The sequence below is a fragment of the Nestor notabilis genome, unplaced genomic scaffold, assembly GCF_000696875.1.
Source record: "Nestor notabilis isolate BGI_N333 unplaced genomic scaffold, ASM69687v1 scaffold18902, whole genome shotgun sequence".
Taxonomy (NCBI): Eukaryota; Metazoa; Chordata; class Aves; order Psittaciformes; family Psittacidae; genus Nestor; species Nestor notabilis.
In genome coordinates, this window is record NW_009919041.1 from 32,387 (window position 1) to 52,512 (window position 20,126).

The 20,126-nt window shown below is 41.0% G+C and overlaps 1 protein-coding gene across 1 annotated transcript in view; it reads left to right on the forward strand.

The window, feature by feature from the left end:
• Nucleotides 1–20,126, forward strand: part of IGF1R (insulin-like growth factor 1 receptor) — a 42,893-nt gene that overhangs the window by 12,048 nt on the left and 10,719 nt on the right. The window contains exons 6-18 of the mRNA XM_010010049.1: nucleotides 1,857–1,983; nucleotides 3,105–3,343; nucleotides 3,819–3,986; nucleotides 4,172–4,376; nucleotides 8,831–9,117; nucleotides 10,397–10,533; nucleotides 10,856–11,015; nucleotides 12,037–12,142; nucleotides 13,520–13,590; nucleotides 14,877–15,106; nucleotides 15,377–15,487; nucleotides 16,914–17,073; nucleotides 19,285–19,414. Coding sequence (XP_010008351.1) covers nucleotides 1,857–1,983; nucleotides 3,105–3,343; nucleotides 3,819–3,986; nucleotides 4,172–4,376; nucleotides 8,831–9,117; nucleotides 10,397–10,533; nucleotides 10,856–11,015; nucleotides 12,037–12,142; nucleotides 13,520–13,590; nucleotides 14,877–15,106; nucleotides 15,377–15,487; nucleotides 16,914–17,073; nucleotides 19,285–19,414 — 2,131 coding nt within the window. The remainder of the gene's footprint in view (nucleotides 1–1,856; nucleotides 1,984–3,104; nucleotides 3,344–3,818; nucleotides 3,987–4,171; nucleotides 4,377–8,830; nucleotides 9,118–10,396; nucleotides 10,534–10,855; nucleotides 11,016–12,036; nucleotides 12,143–13,519; nucleotides 13,591–14,876; nucleotides 15,107–15,376; nucleotides 15,488–16,913; nucleotides 17,074–19,284; nucleotides 19,415–20,126) is intronic.

Below are 20,126 nucleotides of genomic sequence, written 5' to 3' on the forward strand. Positions count from 1 at the left end.
TTTACAGTAGGCTTTCAGTCATTTGACTTGTTCAGTTATAAAATGTAGCTGTGAAAATATGTTCACACGTGTGGAAAATTATGTGGTTACACAGTCACTACCTCATCTGTAAAAACCATTTGAAGAAGACGACTGCTTTTCAAATACCCTCTTTTTGTGACAGCAGCATCATATAACAATGGGAACATACCTGGGAAATGAGACATAAAATGCAGTGTTTCGGTATATCCAATAAGGAATAGCTTCCCAGTTTCCTTTGCTAATGTACATCATCATAGGTATTTTCCTCTCTGATATCCACTTAATGCTAAGGAAGCTGCTGGATAACAGTTCCACAGACGCTAAAACTGCTGTGTTCAAGCTTCTTTTCAGCTCCTGCTTGATTATTGTACCTTGTTGCTAGAAATGCTTGTTGTAAACTCAGTTTTTTGTGCTTTAGTTTCAAACTATTTGCTTTTGAATTGGGAACACTTCTTAGAGTTACGCACTGTTCCTAAACTTCAGTCTCTGCATTTCATTTTGGATTCTGCAATGGCCATATTTGTTGGAGAGTTGTCTTTTGGCTTTGGTAATCTGCACATCAGGTCTCCAGGTATAACCAACACGGTCAAAAGCAAACTCTTATCTAGGAGTTACAACTACAAATTTGACCTCATACTCAAACTCTTAGACCCAGCAGTGCCTTTTTCTCTGGTCTGTTTCTGGTGTTCTTGGAGCTGAGTAAATTAAGATAGATCTTGTGGATAAGTCAAGTCCCCTTGTTCTGGATGGTGTTTACAAAACTAGGACACGTACTCTGCTGAATGTCTCTTTAGGCATGATGCATAAATGCAGATGGCATAGATCCTTGTTGTAAGCACACTCCATTCTTTGCACACTGAATAGAGCAAAGGCTTGCAGTCCTGGAGGAGTTACAGCCACACAGCCAGGCCTTACTACTGCTGAGGCTAGTGCCAGCCGCTGCCTGTTCTTTAAAACAAACCATTACAGAAAGCTTTCTGACTCTCAGAAGAGGAAAAGAATCAACAAAAGCTAAACTGCCTTTGAAAAGATAGCACCAATAGTGCCAGTGTACATGAGGGTGAAAACCCCTTTATTTTCACAGGCTTCTATGGAACGTTAGAAACTAACTCACAGTTGACTCTTGGAACACAATTTCTTCATCCAAGAATTAAGTTTTTAAAATGCTATTTTGTTCTGGATTGGAGAGCTCAGTGAGTTGAGAGTGGGAAGCCATTCATTTCAAAGCTGCCAACTTCCATCCAGCTCTGTTCAGAAGAGTAGCTGGAAGCTGCTGCCATCAAATGGTTGTGCCGTAGATGAGCTGAGTTTTGGAGTTCTTGGTCCAGCCTCTTATGACTGGGAATGTAAACTTCGTCCTTTCCATGTTGTCCATTCCTCAGACAAAGAAGTTGTAGTTGTCAAAAGTTGTCCTGGAAAGTGAGAGCTTGGAGGCCAGTTACTGCTCCGTGTGTGCAGTGGAGTTGGATGATAAATTTAGTGCTTCTAAACCAGTCTTGTGAATAAACAGGACTTTATTCCTTGCTCAGGGAGAGTCTGAAGTAGTTTTCAAGAGCTTTCTGATGATGCATTAGAAGAAAATTTGCTTCAGAAAACAAAATAATGAGTAGCTCCAGCATGTTCTAAAATGATTGCCAAGGTCGCTGCTTACCCTTAAGCATCAAATGTAGTAGGATGAAATATGAAGCTCTACAGAGACAAAGGCTGTTAGCATACTGTGGTATCATAGGTGCTGCTGGAAAGGCTAATTAGCTACAAGTGATACCTGAGAGAGAGCAAAAACTAGTAGGTGATGTTATGCTAATTCTGTTATGTACTGTCCTTTTATGCTGCAGGTGAAAGCCACATTCTGCGTTTTGTTTCCAACACTACACTCAAGAATCGGATTAAACTGACATGGGAACGGTATCGCCCTCCAGATTATAGAGATCTCATTAGCTTCACTGTTTACTACAAGGAAGCGTAAGTAGATGTTGTCCAAGACAAATCATGACCAAGAGATAGTAGACAGTTCCCATTCTGACTGGTGGATACCTCATCCAGTTTACATATTTCATCCTCGAGGTCTGCTTTTGCTCCGAGTCTTTCTTGGTGGAGCACAAGCCCTCTTTAGGAAGAGGATTGTTTTGATGGAAACATACAAATGGATTCCAAATCCATCAGAAAGTTTCAAGTTTGAGACAAATGAAAAATGAGGTGGATGGTTTGACAGTTCTCAGGGGTCTTGCCTTTTGTAGTTGTCTGCATTGGTATCTCTTGATAATGAAGCAGTGGGACAGTTTGTAGAAAGATCCTAATTTTTTGGGAGGTGTCCCTGCCTCTGCATATCTTTGCAGTGTCTCAGCTTTAAGACAGCGAAAAATACAAATCAGTACACCAAGAACTCCCAAAGCAGTTTGGAGGTGTGAAAAGGAGGTTCAGAATGCTGGTGGTGACATAGGGAGCAAGACTGCAAGAAACAGAAGCACAAGTTGTTCAAGTCCAGCATCACTTGAAAAAGAATTCTGTGGCAGTGTACTATGATGCAATAAACTTAGTGCTTGATGAGCCTGTAGTAATTAATAACAAGAATGGCACTTCATATACTCTTGCACCATTGTGGCAACTTAGGAAAAATAGAAGTATGTAAGTGTGTTTGTATTGTGTGGAAATTAAAGGGGCAGAAAAGCCTGTTGGACTGGTCAAGGCCAGTCATGGAAGTTTGAGTTCTTTATGGTAAGACGCTCAGTCACTATCAATAACTAGTTTGAGATGCTTCTGTTTCATATGTGCTTAGCTAAAGTCTAAATGCCTGAAGTATTTCACTGTCTGTTTTGGATGAAAACAGGTAAATTTAGTGTTTTCTTGGAGAACTTCGCCTTATTGCTAGTAACTGAAGATAAGACCTGCAGCTAAAGCTGAACTCTGAATTTTGTACCGCTTGGTAATAGATACAAATTTTATTGTGTTCTATTCTGCTATGGAAAACAAGTAATCTTTATTTGCTTCATTGGGCAACATTGAAGTGAGGCACTCTCATAAATATATGACAATTTTTAGGAGAAAATAAACACTATGTACTCTTTTTTCTTTTAATATTTCAGACCATTCAAAAATGTGACAGAGTACGATGGACAAGATGCGTGTGGCTCCAATAGCTGGAACATGGTTGATGTTGACCTGCCACCAAACAAAGAGAACAATCCTGGAATTCTACTGCAGGGACTGAAACCTTGGACTCAATATGCCATTTATGTCAAGGCTGTTACCCTCACAATGATGGAAAATCATCATATTCATGGAGCAAAAAGTGAAATTGTATATATCCGAACCAATGCTGCAGGTGAGATCCTGGACTCTTGGGTAAGAGGTTGATAATGCTGCAGGTATGCTCATTATAACAACAGAATTATTATGCAAGTTCTGTTGTTAGTACAGAGATTGAATTTATGTGCAGGTAACATGTATAAAGATAGAAAGTTTTCAGTAATTTTGAAAGCATTTAAATTAAAACTTTGTGGTTGTTCAGACAGTTCTTTCATTGGGAACTCCAGGATATAACTCCAGGATATTTGTGGAGTTAGGATTTCAGACTTCTTTCCTTTGAAGGTTAGATTTAAGTACAACTGTGTGTGGTTGCAGTTGAACCCCCTTAGTAACTGTTGTAGTGGGGCAGCAGTAGGAAATACTTTCTTTGAAATAGGATGGTGTTTTTTCCTGCAGTATAGAAATGGATTGGGATTTGCTCTGAAAGCTTGCATTGGAACACATTGTAGAATGCTCTAGATTTAAACACGTTTTCTTTTTTTCCTCTCCAGTGCCATCCATTCCCTTAGATGTTATTTCAGCATCCAATTCCTCATCCCAGCTGATTGTGAAATGGAATCCTCCCTCTCTTCCCAATGGCAACCTCTCGTACTACATCGTACGATGGCAGCAGCAACCTCAGGACAGTTACCTTTACAGACACAATTACTGCTCCAAAGGTAAGAAAACAAAATGTGGTTGTGTTGAAATGCCTCTGACTCTTACCTGCCAGTGCACTTGATTGGCAAGAGCTAGAGCCCATGCCCTGCTTCACAGCTAGAAGGGAATGGCTAAACATGGGTTGTTGCTGTATTCATAATAGGGAGAGAAAAGAAACAATCTGCTTCTGTTCTTTTCTTTCAAGATAAAGTCCCAATTCGAAGATATGCTGATGGGACCATTGATACAGAAGAAGCTACTGAACCCACCAAGCCAGAGGGCTGTGGGGGAGAAAAAGGACCTTGTTGTGCTTGTCCCAAGACAGAGGCAGAAAAGCAAGCTGAGAAGGAGGAAGCAGAGTACCGCAAAGTCTTTGAGAACTTCCTTCACAACTCCATCTTTGTCCCCAGGTAATGGATTTTTGGACACTTCCTCTTTACAAGTTGAACTAATAATTTCATTTTTTAATATTTCCTAGAGCTAAGGCCTCCTGGACATGAAAGCATACACAGATAAAATCTGAAACACATGAACATTCCCTTATATATGAGACAGTCCACAGCTTTTCTTTGCAATTTCTCCTATTTGCTAATTTTCATCTCTTTCGCTCTCAATTTTAGCTAATAGTAAGGGTTCTTACCTATATTGTTCAAGGGCTTGAGTGATGGGTTCTTTTCAGAATCAAGAGTCACTTGAGGAGCTATTTCTCTAAAAGGGTTTCAGAGATGAGCAACATGTTGCAGACAAAGGGTTTCCGATGTGATCTTTCTCTAAATAGCCATTTAAGTGCTTGTGTTCCCAATCTGAAGATTTGCCTTTGCGATTGAGGGCATCGTCACCTCATAGTGTTGAAACTCATCTTCCTTTCTCACTGCACTAATTGCAAAGGGAATATTGGTTTCTTGGATCCATGCTGCAGAGAAGTATTAAATATGCCCACTCTTCCATGATAAACACTACCGCTTACACATTAAGTGGAGTAGTAACGATTTTATGCTGCAACATAGAATAGATACTACAGAATTAATTGGTGATTTTGATTCTTGAGTTTCTAATTTATCCTTCACATAAGCTGTCTGTACTTCAGATAATTGGATTCTGGGTCCTAGCATGCAGTGTATAGCTGTTACGTTGCAGTCTATAAGCAATCAGATTTCAATCATGCATGTTATCTCATTGACTCTGTTGGCAGGTCAAGTTTATGGTGGATTCCTGTGTTTGAGAACTCCAAACTGTGACGTTGTTGCTCACTCAAACTGGTTTATGTCACTCTTGATTGTGATTTTTTGGACGTTTATTCATGGGTGTGTTGGATTGACTTGTTTGGTGTTGGGACTGGGATAAGCGCAGAGCTTTATAGCTTTATCCAAAAAATGAGGAACTAAATACAACCTCTCTTTAGAAGTGCTAAGTATTGTATCTGAGCTATGCTTGAGTTGCATTTAGCATTTGTGGTTGAACTTGCACAGTGTTTCCCTACTGATGATGAGAACCAGCAGCAAAGAGAAGTAACAGCCACTGTGATGGTCAGGTTGTAATTCCTGAACCATGTCACGTCTTGGAAATGTGATCTGATTTTGGGCTTTATGAAATAGCACAACAGAGAGTTTTGAAAGGCAGGTGTCAGGTCTGAACTACTTGAGAGTCTGTTGCAGAGGAATCTTTTTATTTCACCAAAGCTTTGTCATATATGGAAGATGTTCTTCCCTGTGAGGGTGCTGAGGCGCTGGCACAGGGTGCCCAGAGAAGCTGTGGCTGCCCCATCCCTGGCAGTGTTCAAGGCCAGGTTGGACACAGGGGCTTGGAGCAACCTGCTCTAGTGGAAGGTGTCCCTGCCTGTGGCAAGGGGTTGGGACTGGATGAGCTTTAAGGTTCCTTCCAACACAAACCATTCTAGGATTTAAAATGTGTTATCTTCTCCCAGATTTTCTTGCATTCCCCTCTTCGTAAAGGAAACTTGCAGAACCTTGAACTCAGTAACCAAAGAATTTCCTGAAAGCTTGTCTGTTTCCCTTTATTTTTTTATTTATCTTGCTGCCATAAGGGTGTGTTTTGTAACAGCAAGGGCAGGTAAAGTACAACACTCAAATAGCTGCATAGCTAAGCAACTTTAAAGAGACTGTATGTCAGGGAAATTAAAGATTATGAGCTAGTGAGACGTCTCCATGGGACAAATCTAAGCAGCTTTTTACTTGATGTCGATTTTTTTCACCTTTCCCAAAGAGGAAATTAATTAATGTGTTAATGTAAGTCTCAATAGTAGTATTTGTTTCCAGTGTCCTACCTGTCTCCAGGATATTATGGAAGAGATCCAGCATGTAATACAGTGTGAGAATATTTGACTGGCTGGTTTTAAGCTTGTTGATCAAATCTTGTCTGCAACTTCTGGATGACCCCATTTGTGTTACTGCAGCGACAAGGTAGATTTCAAGCATTAGGACTCCGCTTAGTCTTGAAGAGACAAAACCACAGGAGGATGAGTGATACTTCCAAGGTTTTTGGTTCCCCAATGGGCAGGATGAGGTGGGCTCTGTATGTAGTAGAAGCTGTCTGAGAAGTAACATTAAAATTGCCATCACGTATGAAAGCAGTTAGCTTTTATGTTAAATGACCCTCATTTTTTTCTTCCTCTTCTTAATTTCTTGTTTAAATTTTTTATAGTGGTATTTTTGATTTTTCTCTTGTATTTCTCTTCCTTCCTCTCCTTTAACAGAATAGATGAATTTTCATGTTTTTATCTCTGGACTTGTCCTTATTTCCTTGAATGAGGATTTTTGTCTTTATCTGTGCCTTTCACAAAAGCAGGAAGCTGCTTGACCACAAAGCAGTGGTGTCAAAATTCTTGATGTTTTAATCATGTTTGCCTTGTGGTTATCCTGCAGATCTTTTTCTCCTCCTCATATGACACTACTTTCACCAGCAAATTTTGTGTTGCTTTCTCTTTTTTCCCCAAAGGCAAAGTTGGTCTGTACATCCCCCCAGATACCACCAAAGAGTCAAAACTTGCAAATCCCCGTGCTGGACCAAGTCATGCCTTTTGGGTTGTTGCATTGGCACATGTGCTTTTGTGGTTGGTTGAAAATGAACTTTCCATTTTCACTGCTTTTATCACAAAATCTGTGCAGATGTTCATCACTTCTGTCCTAGGCCTCCTGTCTGCTTTTAGCAGTTCAAAAGTTTGTTCTTTCCACTGAGTTAAAGCAGTAAATGAACACTCATCCTAAGCAAGGTGAATAGGTTTAGTAACTTCAGTAAGTTGCAGTGCAGAGGAGTCATGAGTGCTTACATCTCCTGTGGAATCCCCCCATACTTCACTGACAAATGAAGACAGTTGCTTGTATGTTGCTTAAAAGAATTTCTTGATAGCTTGGGAAGTCTTTTCCTTGTCTTGGTTTATTTCTGTGCTGTGGTTTACATAGTGCTGGAGAGTGTCAAAATGACTACTCGAGACATAGTAAAAGGATTTTGGAAAATGTTGTAGTGAACTCCTAAAAAAGAAGAAAAGAAAAAAAAACCACCCTTAAAATTTCATCCAACCTCTGCCAGAAGATTTCAAACCCAGTCAGCCTGGTTTTGGCTCCCTCTGCAGCATGCTGTTCTGTGGCTGAGAGTACTGAGATGGTATATTTGACAGTGAATTCTCCTGTTGAGTCATCTTTCTTCCTGTTGTGCGTTTGAGGGAGGTCTTATGTGCCGGGTTTGTAATTGGCTCTCTGGTAGAAATGTGTTAGACCTCACCCTTGTCCTTGATAATGGTTGCGCTGGCCAGGTACTAAATGGGCACTGGCTACAAGATTCAGGTGGGGTAGGATTGAAGCCAAAACTGGTTTTGTAGTGTGACTCTTCCTACGTTCTTTAGCTCCCCTGGTGCATTGCTGTCCAGGCATGAGCAGTCCTGCAAGCTTCAGAGACTAGGATAGCAGGAGCTGGAAAAGGCAGCTTGCCCCATATAGTTAGAGGTCCTCTGCAAAACAGTCTGGGATCTGACACGAGGCCAAGTGACAGGTCTAACCTATGGCGATCATGCATTAGGATGCTAATACCATCCAAGTGTTTTTAAGAGCATTTTCATGTTGACCCTTGTACCAGTCCTCAGGCCTGTCCACTGCAACAGCTTCTTAGACTGGAGAAATTAGTGGTGTTGCTGTAGATGGTCAGGTTTGTAACTGCACAGATTTCCTACAGATGCCTGTAAGGCAAAGCAAAGTTGCTCTTTGCCGTACACAGTATTAGTGCTGTGCTTTCTAACGCAAGAGGATTGTTCCTTTGGAGAGCTTTTGTTTGGGTGACAAAAATAGACACGTAAATTACCACACATGAATGGTGGTTAACACTCTGGTCTTCAGCTTCCTTCTAGGTTTCTTTTCTCAGTGCAGTACATTCAGATATCTGAATTTCTTTGCAACCGAAACAAAAGTTCAGCCTACTGAGAGTTGGCTTTGCTAATCCAGCAAACTCCAAAACAGTTTTTTCCCTAACCTTTTCAACCTTTAACATCTGATTTTTATTTTAAGCATCAACATTACTGTCACTAAATACGAATCTAGGGCACTTACTGCGTAACAGTGAAGCCATTTTTGCTACTCAGTTTATTGTGTGAGGTCAGAAGTTTGCCTGTTTATCTTGAGATGTAGTGTGAGCTTCAGAGGCCTGGTTGGTGTCTGACCAAAACAGAAAGAGGTTGTGCTGACATGCTGCAGGTTTGGGTTAAGAGAAAGCTTTCATCTTGTTTCGCAGTTTCCTTTGTTTAGCTTTTTTAATAGTAGTTAACTGTTTTACTGGAGGTTTTTGCACAGTTTTCCTGGAGCTGGAGAAAAAGTGAGTTTTCTCTAAAGAGACCTTTCTTAACCTGTTCACTCCACAGACCCGATCGGAAGCGGAGGGATGTGTTCCGAATCGCAAATGCCACTTTGGCCACTCGGAACAGGAACGCGACCGGGACAGATCACTTCACCAATGTTTCTGACGCAGAGGAGAGTGAGGTGGAATACCCCTTCTTTGAGACCAAAGTGGATGGCAAGGAGAGAACTGTCATCTCCCATCTCCAACCTTTTACTCTTTACCGCATTGATATTCACAGCTGCAACCATGAAGCCGACACACTTGGTTGTAGCGCTTCCAACTTCGTCTTTGCAAGAACCATGCCTTCAGGTATGCTCTCAGCTTTGTTGTATTTTCTGGGGAGAGATCAGCCTCAAGGGGGACAAACTCTCCAAAACCAGGTAGAAAAATATGGGGATATAATAAAAAAATTCTAGGCAAGAAAATAAATTGGTTCCATGTGAAAGTTATTAGAGTAGTTGAATGTCCTTGACTGGTCTCTTGTGTGTAGCGAGCCTGTCCTGTGATCTAGACAAAGGCAGAAGTACATGCCTCAACTACTGAGATAATTATGAGGGAATCTGTTTCCCAGATTAGGTGAGACTCACAGACATGGTGGTTGAAAGGTTTCATTCTTTAGCTCCTTGTGTGCTGACTGAAGACAGGGGAACATTTCTCTGCTAATGTTTGGTTTTGCTGTGTTCACTCTGAACTGTTTGCAGATGTTAAAGAGTTTTGCTGGTGGGAATGTTTGCCAAATGTTTCTTCTGTGACAGAGTGACCATGCATTTGTCCAGCCTAGAAAGAGGAGGAGCGCTGTATTGCTTTGTGCCCATCTAGAGTACTTCAAATGGGAAGCATTGAATTCTGTACTTGTGTTTGGGACTTTTACAGATTGTACTTCTTCTCAAAAGAATAGAGATGATTTTAGTGTAAGCTCATATGCATCCCGCAAAGAGCTTCTGAATCCAGCAGATGTCTGAGAATATTTAATGCAGAATGAGAGCAATTTTGTTTTGTTTCTGAAAGAAAGACTGTCATAATCCAGATCCAGCTGTGTCAGTAAAAAGGCAAAAAGTATTGCTTATTTCAAGGAAATAAGGAAATCTGTGAGATCAGGGAAAAGGAAATAAGTGTTCCCAGATTTTTTGCACATGGCTCTGAAAATTAAAGGCTGAACAATTCTGTTTTCTTCTTCTAAACCTAACAACTGTATTGTTGAATAAGTGGTCTTTTTTTCCTTTGACTGAAACAGTCTTCATATTCCTGTTCCTGTGGGAACAGCTACCTGCAAACGTCCTTTGGAAGTCTGGAAGGAGAAATCAGATGCTGATAAACAGGTTTTTGGGCACACAGACCACGGTGACTAACGCAAAGTCTTTTCCTGGTGAAGCTGTATCCATTGTGCTGTGTTCTGGCAACCAGCAGCTCAGACTCTGCTAATGTCTCCCTGACCAATGCATTTTGTTCTCTGGATCTCTGAATAGCTCTTACTGCAATGCTTTGATACCTAAAGAGTTCTATGAACTTTTCATTTTCCTCAACTGTTGCTTAAGTTCCTGTTTCAGTAATAGGTCTCCTTCTCACATCACTTGTAAATATTTTACAGAGGGAGCAGATAACATTCCAGGAACAGTAGCATGGGAAGCAAAAGAGGAAAATACCGTCTACCTGAAGTGGTTAGAGCCTGCAAACCCCAATGGGCTGATACTAATGTATGAAATCAAATACGGGCAGCACGGAGAGGTGAGGATTTGACACTTCTTCAAGAGTTACTGCTTGTAACTCGTAATTTATACACAAAATGGGATCTTTCTTAACATGCTTCTGTGCAGTGCTGCAGATCACAGATAGGAATGGCAGTTTCAAACACCCAGCACCAACCAGCATCTCATTCCCTTGGTTTGTTTGATAACTTTGAATTCTATGTATCTCCTTAAGGTGTTTGAACAAAAACTGATGAGATGGAGCTTTCAGTTACCAAAATTAGCTTATCTTGCAGTTACATTGTTTTCTTAAGAATGGAGGAATGTGGAGATACTAACATGAACTGTAAATTGCTTTTTAGGAGAAGCGGGAATGTGTTTCCAGGCAGGAATACAAGAAGCTTGGAGGAGCTAAACTAACCCACCTGAACCCTGGAAACTATTCTGCTAGAGTCCAGGCCACTTCATTAGCTGGAAATGGGTCATGGACTGAGCCAGTCTCTTTCTATGTGCAACCCAAATGTAAGACGAATGTTTGTTGGCTGTGTCAAGCTGGGGGACTATGGTCTTTTTAATAACACCTATTATTACATATGTTTACATCTGTAACTGGGCATGTGAGCCTCTTGCCTGTACTCTGAACACTCCTCTTTTTCACTGATGCTTCTTTGGGAACTCTTCTCTGTACCATGTTTTTGGCAAGTGTTGACAAGCAGGAGGTGCATCTGAGGTGTGGTCTGTTTTCTGACACTCATTGTATTATGTATATGAGAGGTGCAACCAGCTTGGTGGCTGCTGTAGCTTCCTGTGATGCACAACTATGTTAAGGAAGTGATGGTAGCCATAACAACATGGAGTTGGATTGTACAAAACCTGTGGCAATAAGGGAAACCTGCTTCAGACTGCAGAATAATACAGGAAACAATTTGTTTATATTTTTGGCTGGCACATTTTCTTAAATATCAAGATGCTTTTTCATATGTGACCTATTACAAGTGACATTTGATAAAGATAACATCCTGATGAAAGAGTGATGCTGCTCCTGACAGTGGCAGTAATTTGTATTTTTGGAAGAACACCACTGTAGTGTCCACAGAGACCCTCTCAAGAACTTTTGTATTTAGTCATGGAGCAGATGCTGGATTTTGAAGAACTTGAAGTGCAGGGTGTCTATATTATGAATATAAATATAAGCAATTGCAAGGTGAACAAGGTGAACAAAAGGGGGAAAGAAACTGAATATTCAAGTGAACAATTACATATTGTTCACTGAGGACTATAAGTCCTTAAGCATAACTTGTGAAAACAAACCCCAGACAGGCACTGTTCTTGTACAGAATTAATGCTTTTTCACTGCCTGTTTTCTTGTTCCACTCATCTGCAGTCAGGCAGTGTTTCTGAGTACATTTTTCCACATCAGACAAGAAAATGAGTACTTTGATTTCTTCCCTGTATGGAAATACACTGAGTGGGTTTTGAATGTTTCTTTGTTAATGGAGATTTTATAGAAACCCTGATACAATTGTTTTCTTGTTGGTTGCAGCAGCAAACTATGGGAACTTCCTGCACTTGATAATTGTGCTCCCTATTGCTTTCCTGCTCATCATTGGGGGATTGCTGATAATGCTGTACGTCTTTAACAAGAAGAGGTGAGTTGTATATGCTTGTGGTTAAAAGTGCAGGAGGGAAATGTTTCGTTTCAAATCCACGCCCATGAAGTTAGACATTATAAGGGGAAAAGGCATTCAGAGGACTTGAGAAGCTGAAGTAGATTCTGTTTTGTTGGTGTGTAAAAGGAGGTGGTTTAGAGTTACCAGCAAGTATCTGGCTGCTGCTTGAGATGTCAAGAGGCTTTTTTTACAGGATCATGTTTGAGAGGGAAGAGGAAGGCTCGTCAGGAGCGTATCCACTGGGGCAGTGATAGACTGAGCCTGTATAATCAAAAGACTTGACTGAAAGATGGGTCAATATAAATAATGAAAACTTTGTTTCCATTTGGGTTAATTTAATGTCATGCAAATTCTAGAGGCTTTTTAAAGTCTTCACATCCACTTAAAAAATCACATCCTGAACAGAGCAGTCCAAGGGACTGTTGCATTGATTTGTTTTCCTCAGTTTTGTTCTTTGTAACTAGTGATTTTTTTAATTATTATTATTTAATTGAAATATATGATGTGAGATTAATACCAAGTCAGTGCCAACGTTCAGCCTTGCACCTTTCTAGGTATGGAGGCTTTTTACTACACTCATATAAATTATGCTTATTGAGTATCCCAGTATTTCCAGCTCTCATTCATTTGTAGCCCTGCAGACAGGAGGACCAGTTCTGCCCAAGCACTCCAGAAAGGGCTTTGTAGCCAGTGAAGTACAGTACCTGCTTGGCTTTCCCTTGGGCTCTCCTAGGTGAAATGCCTGTTAACTTGTCCTTCTTTAAACTGTTGTTACAGCCCAAGGAATGTTTTGTCTTTGATTTTCTAAGTCTAATAATTTTCTGTCTAAAACCTGCCTCCTGCAAGAGCTCTCACAGTGCTGAATGAGTCTTAATCTGAAAACCAACCCAGTAAAATGTGTGTGTGTGTTTAAAATAAAATAGAAACGTTTATGAAATAGTTGAATGGAATTCCCCATTAAAAACAATCTTGTCCTTTGCTAGATCACTTCTCTCCCACAGCAGAGCAGATGATGGTAAAGTGTGTTCTCAGCCACAGGTCTCCTGGGTGTATCACCATTCAGCTGCCTTTCTTAAAGGAAATTTACCCAGCAGCTAAATGTACCTTGTGTTTACGTTTTTCTGGTGCTGACTTGGTATAAAGAAGACTGCAGGCTTCCTGGGAAAGCTATTCTGGGCTGTTTTCCCATTGATTATGTGAGATGGAATAAGAACTTGGTTTGTCCCCTTTGAAAAGCTCTCCACATACAGTAAATAATACTCTCTGGTGGAGCAAATGGTGGAAAAGCTATAGAAGAGGTGGTTTGAAATGCACTTAGGTTTAAAGAGTAAAAACCAAACAAAAATATTTCAACAGGAACAGTGACAGGCTGGGCAATGGAGTGCTGTATGCTTCTGTGAACCCCGAGTACTTCAGCGCTTCAGACGGTAAGTGTGGCCTTACACTTGTGATGCTTTTCTGTATTCTCTTCGTGTCTAAGTTTGAAAGGTATGAATCCAGAAAAGGGATGTTGTAAACCAGCTTTCTCTCTTTGCTTTTTTAGCACAGATGTGAATCCATCATCGATAATATGTCAGTGTCACCTCTCTGTTGAAATTGGGGAAGGTTTGACATTTTTCCTGTAGTTTATTCAGTGGAGGCAGATTTGGAGGCAGTAGTTTCACTTTCAGAGTATCGTCTACTCATCCAGTGATGTTTTCACTGGAATAAAGGAAGAATTCATGAATTCATTGTCTTTCATGTTTGCCCTTTTAAGCCCCATTCTGACTTACTGGAACAAATCCACTGCTTGTTTCTGTGTGCTTCTCATGTGGAAAATAGTAACGCTTACAAAAACCAATTCTGTCTCCTCGTTTCCCATCCCAATAAAACTCTCTTTAGCCCAGGAGGCTAATGAGCTTAGCCTATTTTACTGTTTTACTTTTTTACAGTGGCACCATTGGGGTTAAAGGTCTGTCAGTGTTCATGCTATAATCCCCTGTTTTTGCATCCTATCATTTCACCCATCCAGAGCATGTGACACAACTGTCCCCTCCGTTGGTGACTGATGGGGAGCAGCATCAGTGACTACTCAAATGTCTTCTTGCCTGAGGCAGTCCTCCCTCCTGGCAGACACCTTCTGAGATCTCTCTTTGCCTCAGATCAAAGACTTGTAGCAGCAGCAGCAGCAGGTTCTGCCTTTACTGGTGCAGCAGTGCTTGTACAAGTGATCAGAATATTTTCATGCAAAGAGCCTACTAGATCAGAGAGTCTCTTTGCTTCCAGTCATAAAATCAATCTGTTAATAGAGAATACAGCAGACACCGAACTGATACTGATGATCAAGTATGTTTGATGCTGTCTGGAAGAATTAGAAAACCAAGGATCCCAAGAAAAGCTCAAGCCTGAAGTATTGATTCAAACCTCTTCCCACGCTGTTTTGGTGCCTTGAAGTTCCTTCTTTCTATCCCATTATGTTAGTACCATAGTGAATCCCCTTCAAGTCCATCTACAAGTTTAGTTGTATGCCAAGCATCCATCCATCTATTTATCTATCTATTTGTCTATCTCTGTATGGGAAAGACCATGGACTGTTTACATGAATTGCTCAAAATCTCAGCATTGTTTAGTGTGTTTTATAGTAGAACTCTTTGGGCAGTTGGCATCATAAAGTGGTCAGTGATTACACATCTTGGAAAAGTAGAACATCATGGCCTGTTCTTTCTCTCCTTAGTGTATGTTCCAGATGAATGGGAGGTGCCGCGTGAGAAGATCACCATGTGTCGGGAGCTTGGTCAAGGCTCCTTTGGAATGGTGTATGAGGGAATAGCCAAGGGAGTGGTGAAGGATGAGCCAGAGACCAGGGTGGCCATCAAGACTGTCAATGAGTCTGCAAGTATGCGTGAGAGGATAGAGTTCTTAAATGAGGCCTCGGTGATGAAGGAGTTCAATTGTCACCATGTGGTAAGTTGTGACAAGGCTGTGATTCATACAGCTGTGGTGCTTGTTGACATGAGGGTGTTCAGGGTGTACATCCTCACTGACGGGATTTTAGGTTCAACTCTGTGCAGCTTTGTAATGTTACTGTGAAGCAGGATTCAGCAGGTGGAACCAGATCTACTTTCAGACATTTCCTGCAGGTTCACAGATGTCTGGGGCTATATCTCAACATGAATAAATGGTTGCTATAGTTCAGTTAGCTGTTATTTATAACTGAACATTTGTCTTTTCCAGGTTCGGCTGCTTGGTGTTGTTTCTCAGGGCCAGCCTACACTGGTTATCATGGAGCTGATGACGCGTGGGGACCTCAAAAGTTACCTGAGATCATTGAGGCCAGACACAGAGGTGAGTGAGGAGCTGCTTGATGCTTCTTTATTTCTTCAGTTAGAATCATCTTGAATGGAACAGCCTAATGTTGGAAGCAGCAGGCAATTAGCCTTTCTTGGCCTTCTCCTTAAGCTCTCAGAACAAAACATGAGCTGCTCTGTGATCTGCAACACCTTTTTTCATGAGGTAGCTGTTGCAAACAGCCCAGTGTGCTGCATGGAATATGTCCCTTCTTGTGTTACTGAGTCCTGTTTTCTAGTTTTGAATTAAATCTCTAATCTGATTCCTCATTAAGATACTAAACTAAAAATTACTTAGTTGAAGCATGCATGGTAGGGTAATTGTTTCATGTTGTATATCCTGCCTGTTGCCCGTGCTGGGAAGTAAAAATGTGGTATCTTAGCTAACATGCTACTCTAATATGTAGCCCATCAGTCTAACAGCTAAAATTGCCACATATGATAGAGAGTCTGAAGGATAAAGATGACATATAGGTCACTTGCCACTGAAATCATAGTAGACTATGTAGAAAATGAGTTCAGTAACTTTTGCCCTTGATGTAGAAATTTTGATGCAAATAAGCGAGCACAGTATGTGCACAAGAGAATGAATATGATATAAATGGAGGGCATTGCATCTAGCAAGAACAGATTGATTAAGTGATTCGATACAGAAAATAATCATACTAAATACAGGATTCAGGAAATACCAGTAGGACTATGGGACTAAAGGCTTGATTAGCATCTGTGATTAATAATGTTTCAGGTTATACTTAAATAGTTTTGGTTGAATTCAACAAACTTCATTAAAAGGGACAGTGACATGATATAAAAATCACCAAAATGATGAGCTCTGTGCTTGGCTTTTCTGTCCTGTATGCTGGTGCTCTCCAAAGCAGCCAGTGCTTGTCTGTTCCCAAATTCCCTGTTTTCCTTGATGTGGAGTGTAGAGTTGAGCAAACTCTTCTGAGGACCTGTATGAGGAGAAAGGCAGGATGCTTCAATAAGGTGTGGATGGAGGGCTTGCCTGATCACTGGGTTAAATGATAATTTAACCATGCAGCTCCCATACCCATCTCTTCGTCCTGGGGATCCAACTCACATTGGTCCTTCCGGGCTTTCTTGATTATATCTTCTTGGCTCCCATAGGGATGGATGGGTATTTAAACTCCATAGATGTAAGATAACATCCTTGTACCAAAAAGTCTTTCTGGCTTGTGTTCATTAAAATAGAATGGCCTGTTACAGAACAGCTATTCAGGAGTTATGTTTGTAACCTGGCTTGATATGGCCAGTTTTCCCACTAAGCTACAGTGTACGTAATCCTGAGTTTCTGTTTCGACTGGATCATGTCAGGCTGAACTCTGATAATGTCATTTAAAAACCAATAAGAAGAAAAAATAGTATCTTGCAGGTTGATGTTCTATCTTCTTAATCTTGCTCAGAATAATCCTGGCCAGGCCCCTCCCACTCTGAAGAAGATGATTCAGATGGCAGGAGAGATTGCTGATGGGATGGCATACCTCAACGCCAACAAGTTTGTTCACAGGGACCTTGCTGCGAGAAACTGCATGGTGGCAGAAGACTTCACAGTGAAGATTGGAGGTGTGCTTTCTTGACTGCTATACAAATAAAACCCATCATCCTTGTAAAAAACCCAGCATTTTAGAAGGCATTTTCATTTCTGAAAGCCGCTCAAAAGACCTTTTAAAACTTAGCTCTAGTTAAAATTTCTGAAGCATGCTCCTTATGAAGGCTTGTTGTGATTTGGAGTTGAAACTCTTGGAATACCTCTACTTGCTGTTGTTCCAGTGAGGAAATAGTATAGTATATGGGTTTAAAAAGCACTGGTGAAGCAGTGATTGAAGGTGCAGATGCTGCAGACATCTGGGTGGATGGTGTCATTGCCACTGGTCTGTCATTCACTTGTCTGCTAATGTGCAAAAGTAATTCCACCTCCTGTTTATTGATTCAAGGATAGGAATTTTAGGATCATTTTAAAGTATATCTGATTTAGAAGTGGAGTGTAAAGCTTGACTTCAGCTGGGTGCTTTCCAGTCTGAACTGGAGTTCTGCTTTCCAGACAACAGAATGGCTTTTCTTCTGCTCTGCTGTTTTTCCCTTCACCATCCCTCCAAAATAGTGTCAGATGAGTTTTTTCAGACTTCTCTCCAGAGGATGATTTTAAGCTTTTGGCTGTTTTTGAGTTGTGCATATTAAAATAACATGTATAGCAACAGCCTTCTGCTGTAGGAAACTAATTCTTCTTCTCTGAGCTTAACTCAGCTATTTTGATAATTTGTGTAAGTAATCCTGTCATTTGGGAGAAAGAAAAAATGATTTCATTTTGAGTCAGTTAATTAGGAAATAAGATCTTTGGGGGATTTTGTGCATTTTCTGCAGGTTTGGGGGAAGTCAGCCTGAATCCTTCCCGTTCTAGTTTTCTCCCTCCTCTTCCCCCTCCTCAGCATGTTTTACAGTTCTTTGTACTGGAGATGGTACATTTCTTCCCTTTAACATGGTACATGGTTACCCCAAAAGCATTTCATGAAATGTGCTGCACTGCTCTCATTTATGTACCAGTACTGAAGATCCCTTCATGGAGAAACGGTTTAGGAGCATCTTGACTGGAACACGCCAACTCAGATGTTTAGATCTCAGAGGAAGAGCTTTATGCTACACTACCCTCTGCTTGTTGCCTATCTGTTTCTTATTTGCATTACATCTTTAAAGAATTTTCCATTCAGCCAGGATAAAGTCACCCTGGTGTGTGGGAGTGATGGAATAGCTGCACAGATGGGCTTTTTAGTCATAATCACTGAGGGTACCAGTGGTCCCTAGCACACAAGGAACGAGAACAATCAGTGGTTGGTCACTCATCCAAGCTTGGTAATAATGACTTCCATGGACCAGTAATAAAGACTGTGAGTGAGAACGGGAGGAATTCTGTCCTCTTTTCGCTCTGCTTTTCCCAGAAAACAAGGGGCAGCTTCAGGTCTCTGTTGGTAAAATGGATTTTGCCCTGAGTCTGCTGTGTTAGCAGCCAGCATTTAATATTAGTAAGAGATTTGATGCCACCTGATTTATTAACTTTCTGGTTAGTGTCTGAAAACACAGCAAGTGGTTTAAATAGGCTAGTCCAAAACCTAGCAGTTCAGTGTGTGTCAAACTGATAGTATGGGGAAAAAATGCTGGGCTAAGACTGAGTTACAGTCCGGAGACAAGCAGTGTTAGATCCAAGTCTTGCAAATGCTTGCGTGTTTACAGTTAAGGACATACATGTAACACAAAGTACGTCTTTAATACTGGCCTGTGTTAGTCATAAATGAATCCTCTGTGGCATTTGAGATGGAATATTGTACAGGAATTGGAAATTACCCTTGGAGAGAATTAAAAAGAGAAGCATTTCCCTCAACGTGTGAGATTCTTCAATTAGAGACAATAGTATTAACTGCTAAAGGAGCTCTTTACACTCTTTAAAAGGAAGAGAAAATCGTTGAATTCAGAGAGCAGATTAGTGAATTGTATGACCTTCAGAAGATGTGACTTCCTGCAAAGCCTGAGCATAAATCTGGAACTGTTCACGTTTAAATCATTCAGGCTGCTCACCTACTGAAGTCAGTTGGTTTTGTTGGGAGGGAAGCTGACCAGCCCTAAGACAGCAGGTGAAAGGCAGGGTTTGCAGAGATTGCAAATTCTTTGCACCAAACTGTGATTCTGTGCTGGCTTCAATGACTTGCAGTAAGGGAAAAGTTCATCATTTTATCCTGCAAACTCAATACATTTACACCTTCTCAAAACATTTATTCCTTCTAGATTTTGGCATGACAAGAGATATCTACGAGACAGATTATTACCGTAAAGGAGGGAAAGGTTTGCTGCCTGTCCGCTGGATGTCCCCAGAATCACTGAAGGATGGAGTCTTCACCACGCACTCCGATGTCTGGTAACAAAAAAGGGGCTCTGAAAAACTGGTTTAGCCCCTCTTCTTTCTAGCCTCTTGTTTGGTAGACGTAACTGAATGTGCTGCTTCCCCTGTCTTCTCAAAAGTAGCTCTCTTTTACCACTGGGAAGCATTCTGCTTTGTATTTCATACTTCCATTGCAAAGTCAGGAACTCATGAGGTTAAATTCTGCTCTCAGAGAGCAGAAATAAATGGATATCCCACACTGGAGGTGGCGGCATGTTTCCTGCTGTGGGTTGTAAAATCAGTTGTGCAGTGAAAAACATTCCCTTCACCTGGAGGAGCAAGTTGTTGTTTTCCAGATTGTCCTTCTTCAAGAAGAGCATTAAAAGTTGCCAAGAATATGGAAAGGTTCCTAGTACTGACCTGCCTTTCTATCAAAACCTTCTGTGTAAATAACAACTCTCCCTCAGATGGGTTGTGTACACCAGCAGGTTTTTGTCTTGGGAGATCTCCCCTGTGTATATCCTTCTCCATTTGGAGCTTTGTTTGCTTGTTTCATATACCGCAAGATGCAGAAATAGTTTATTCTGTAAAAGCACATTGCCCAGTTGTTGTATTTGTGAAGTTATTAATAGAGGCATTCAGGGTATTTCAGAATCACTTCTTAGAAGAAATAATACCGTGGAACAATTCCCCTCACACACTCCCCCCCCCCCCCCCCGGCGATTTTTACGGAGGGGGGGGGGGGCGT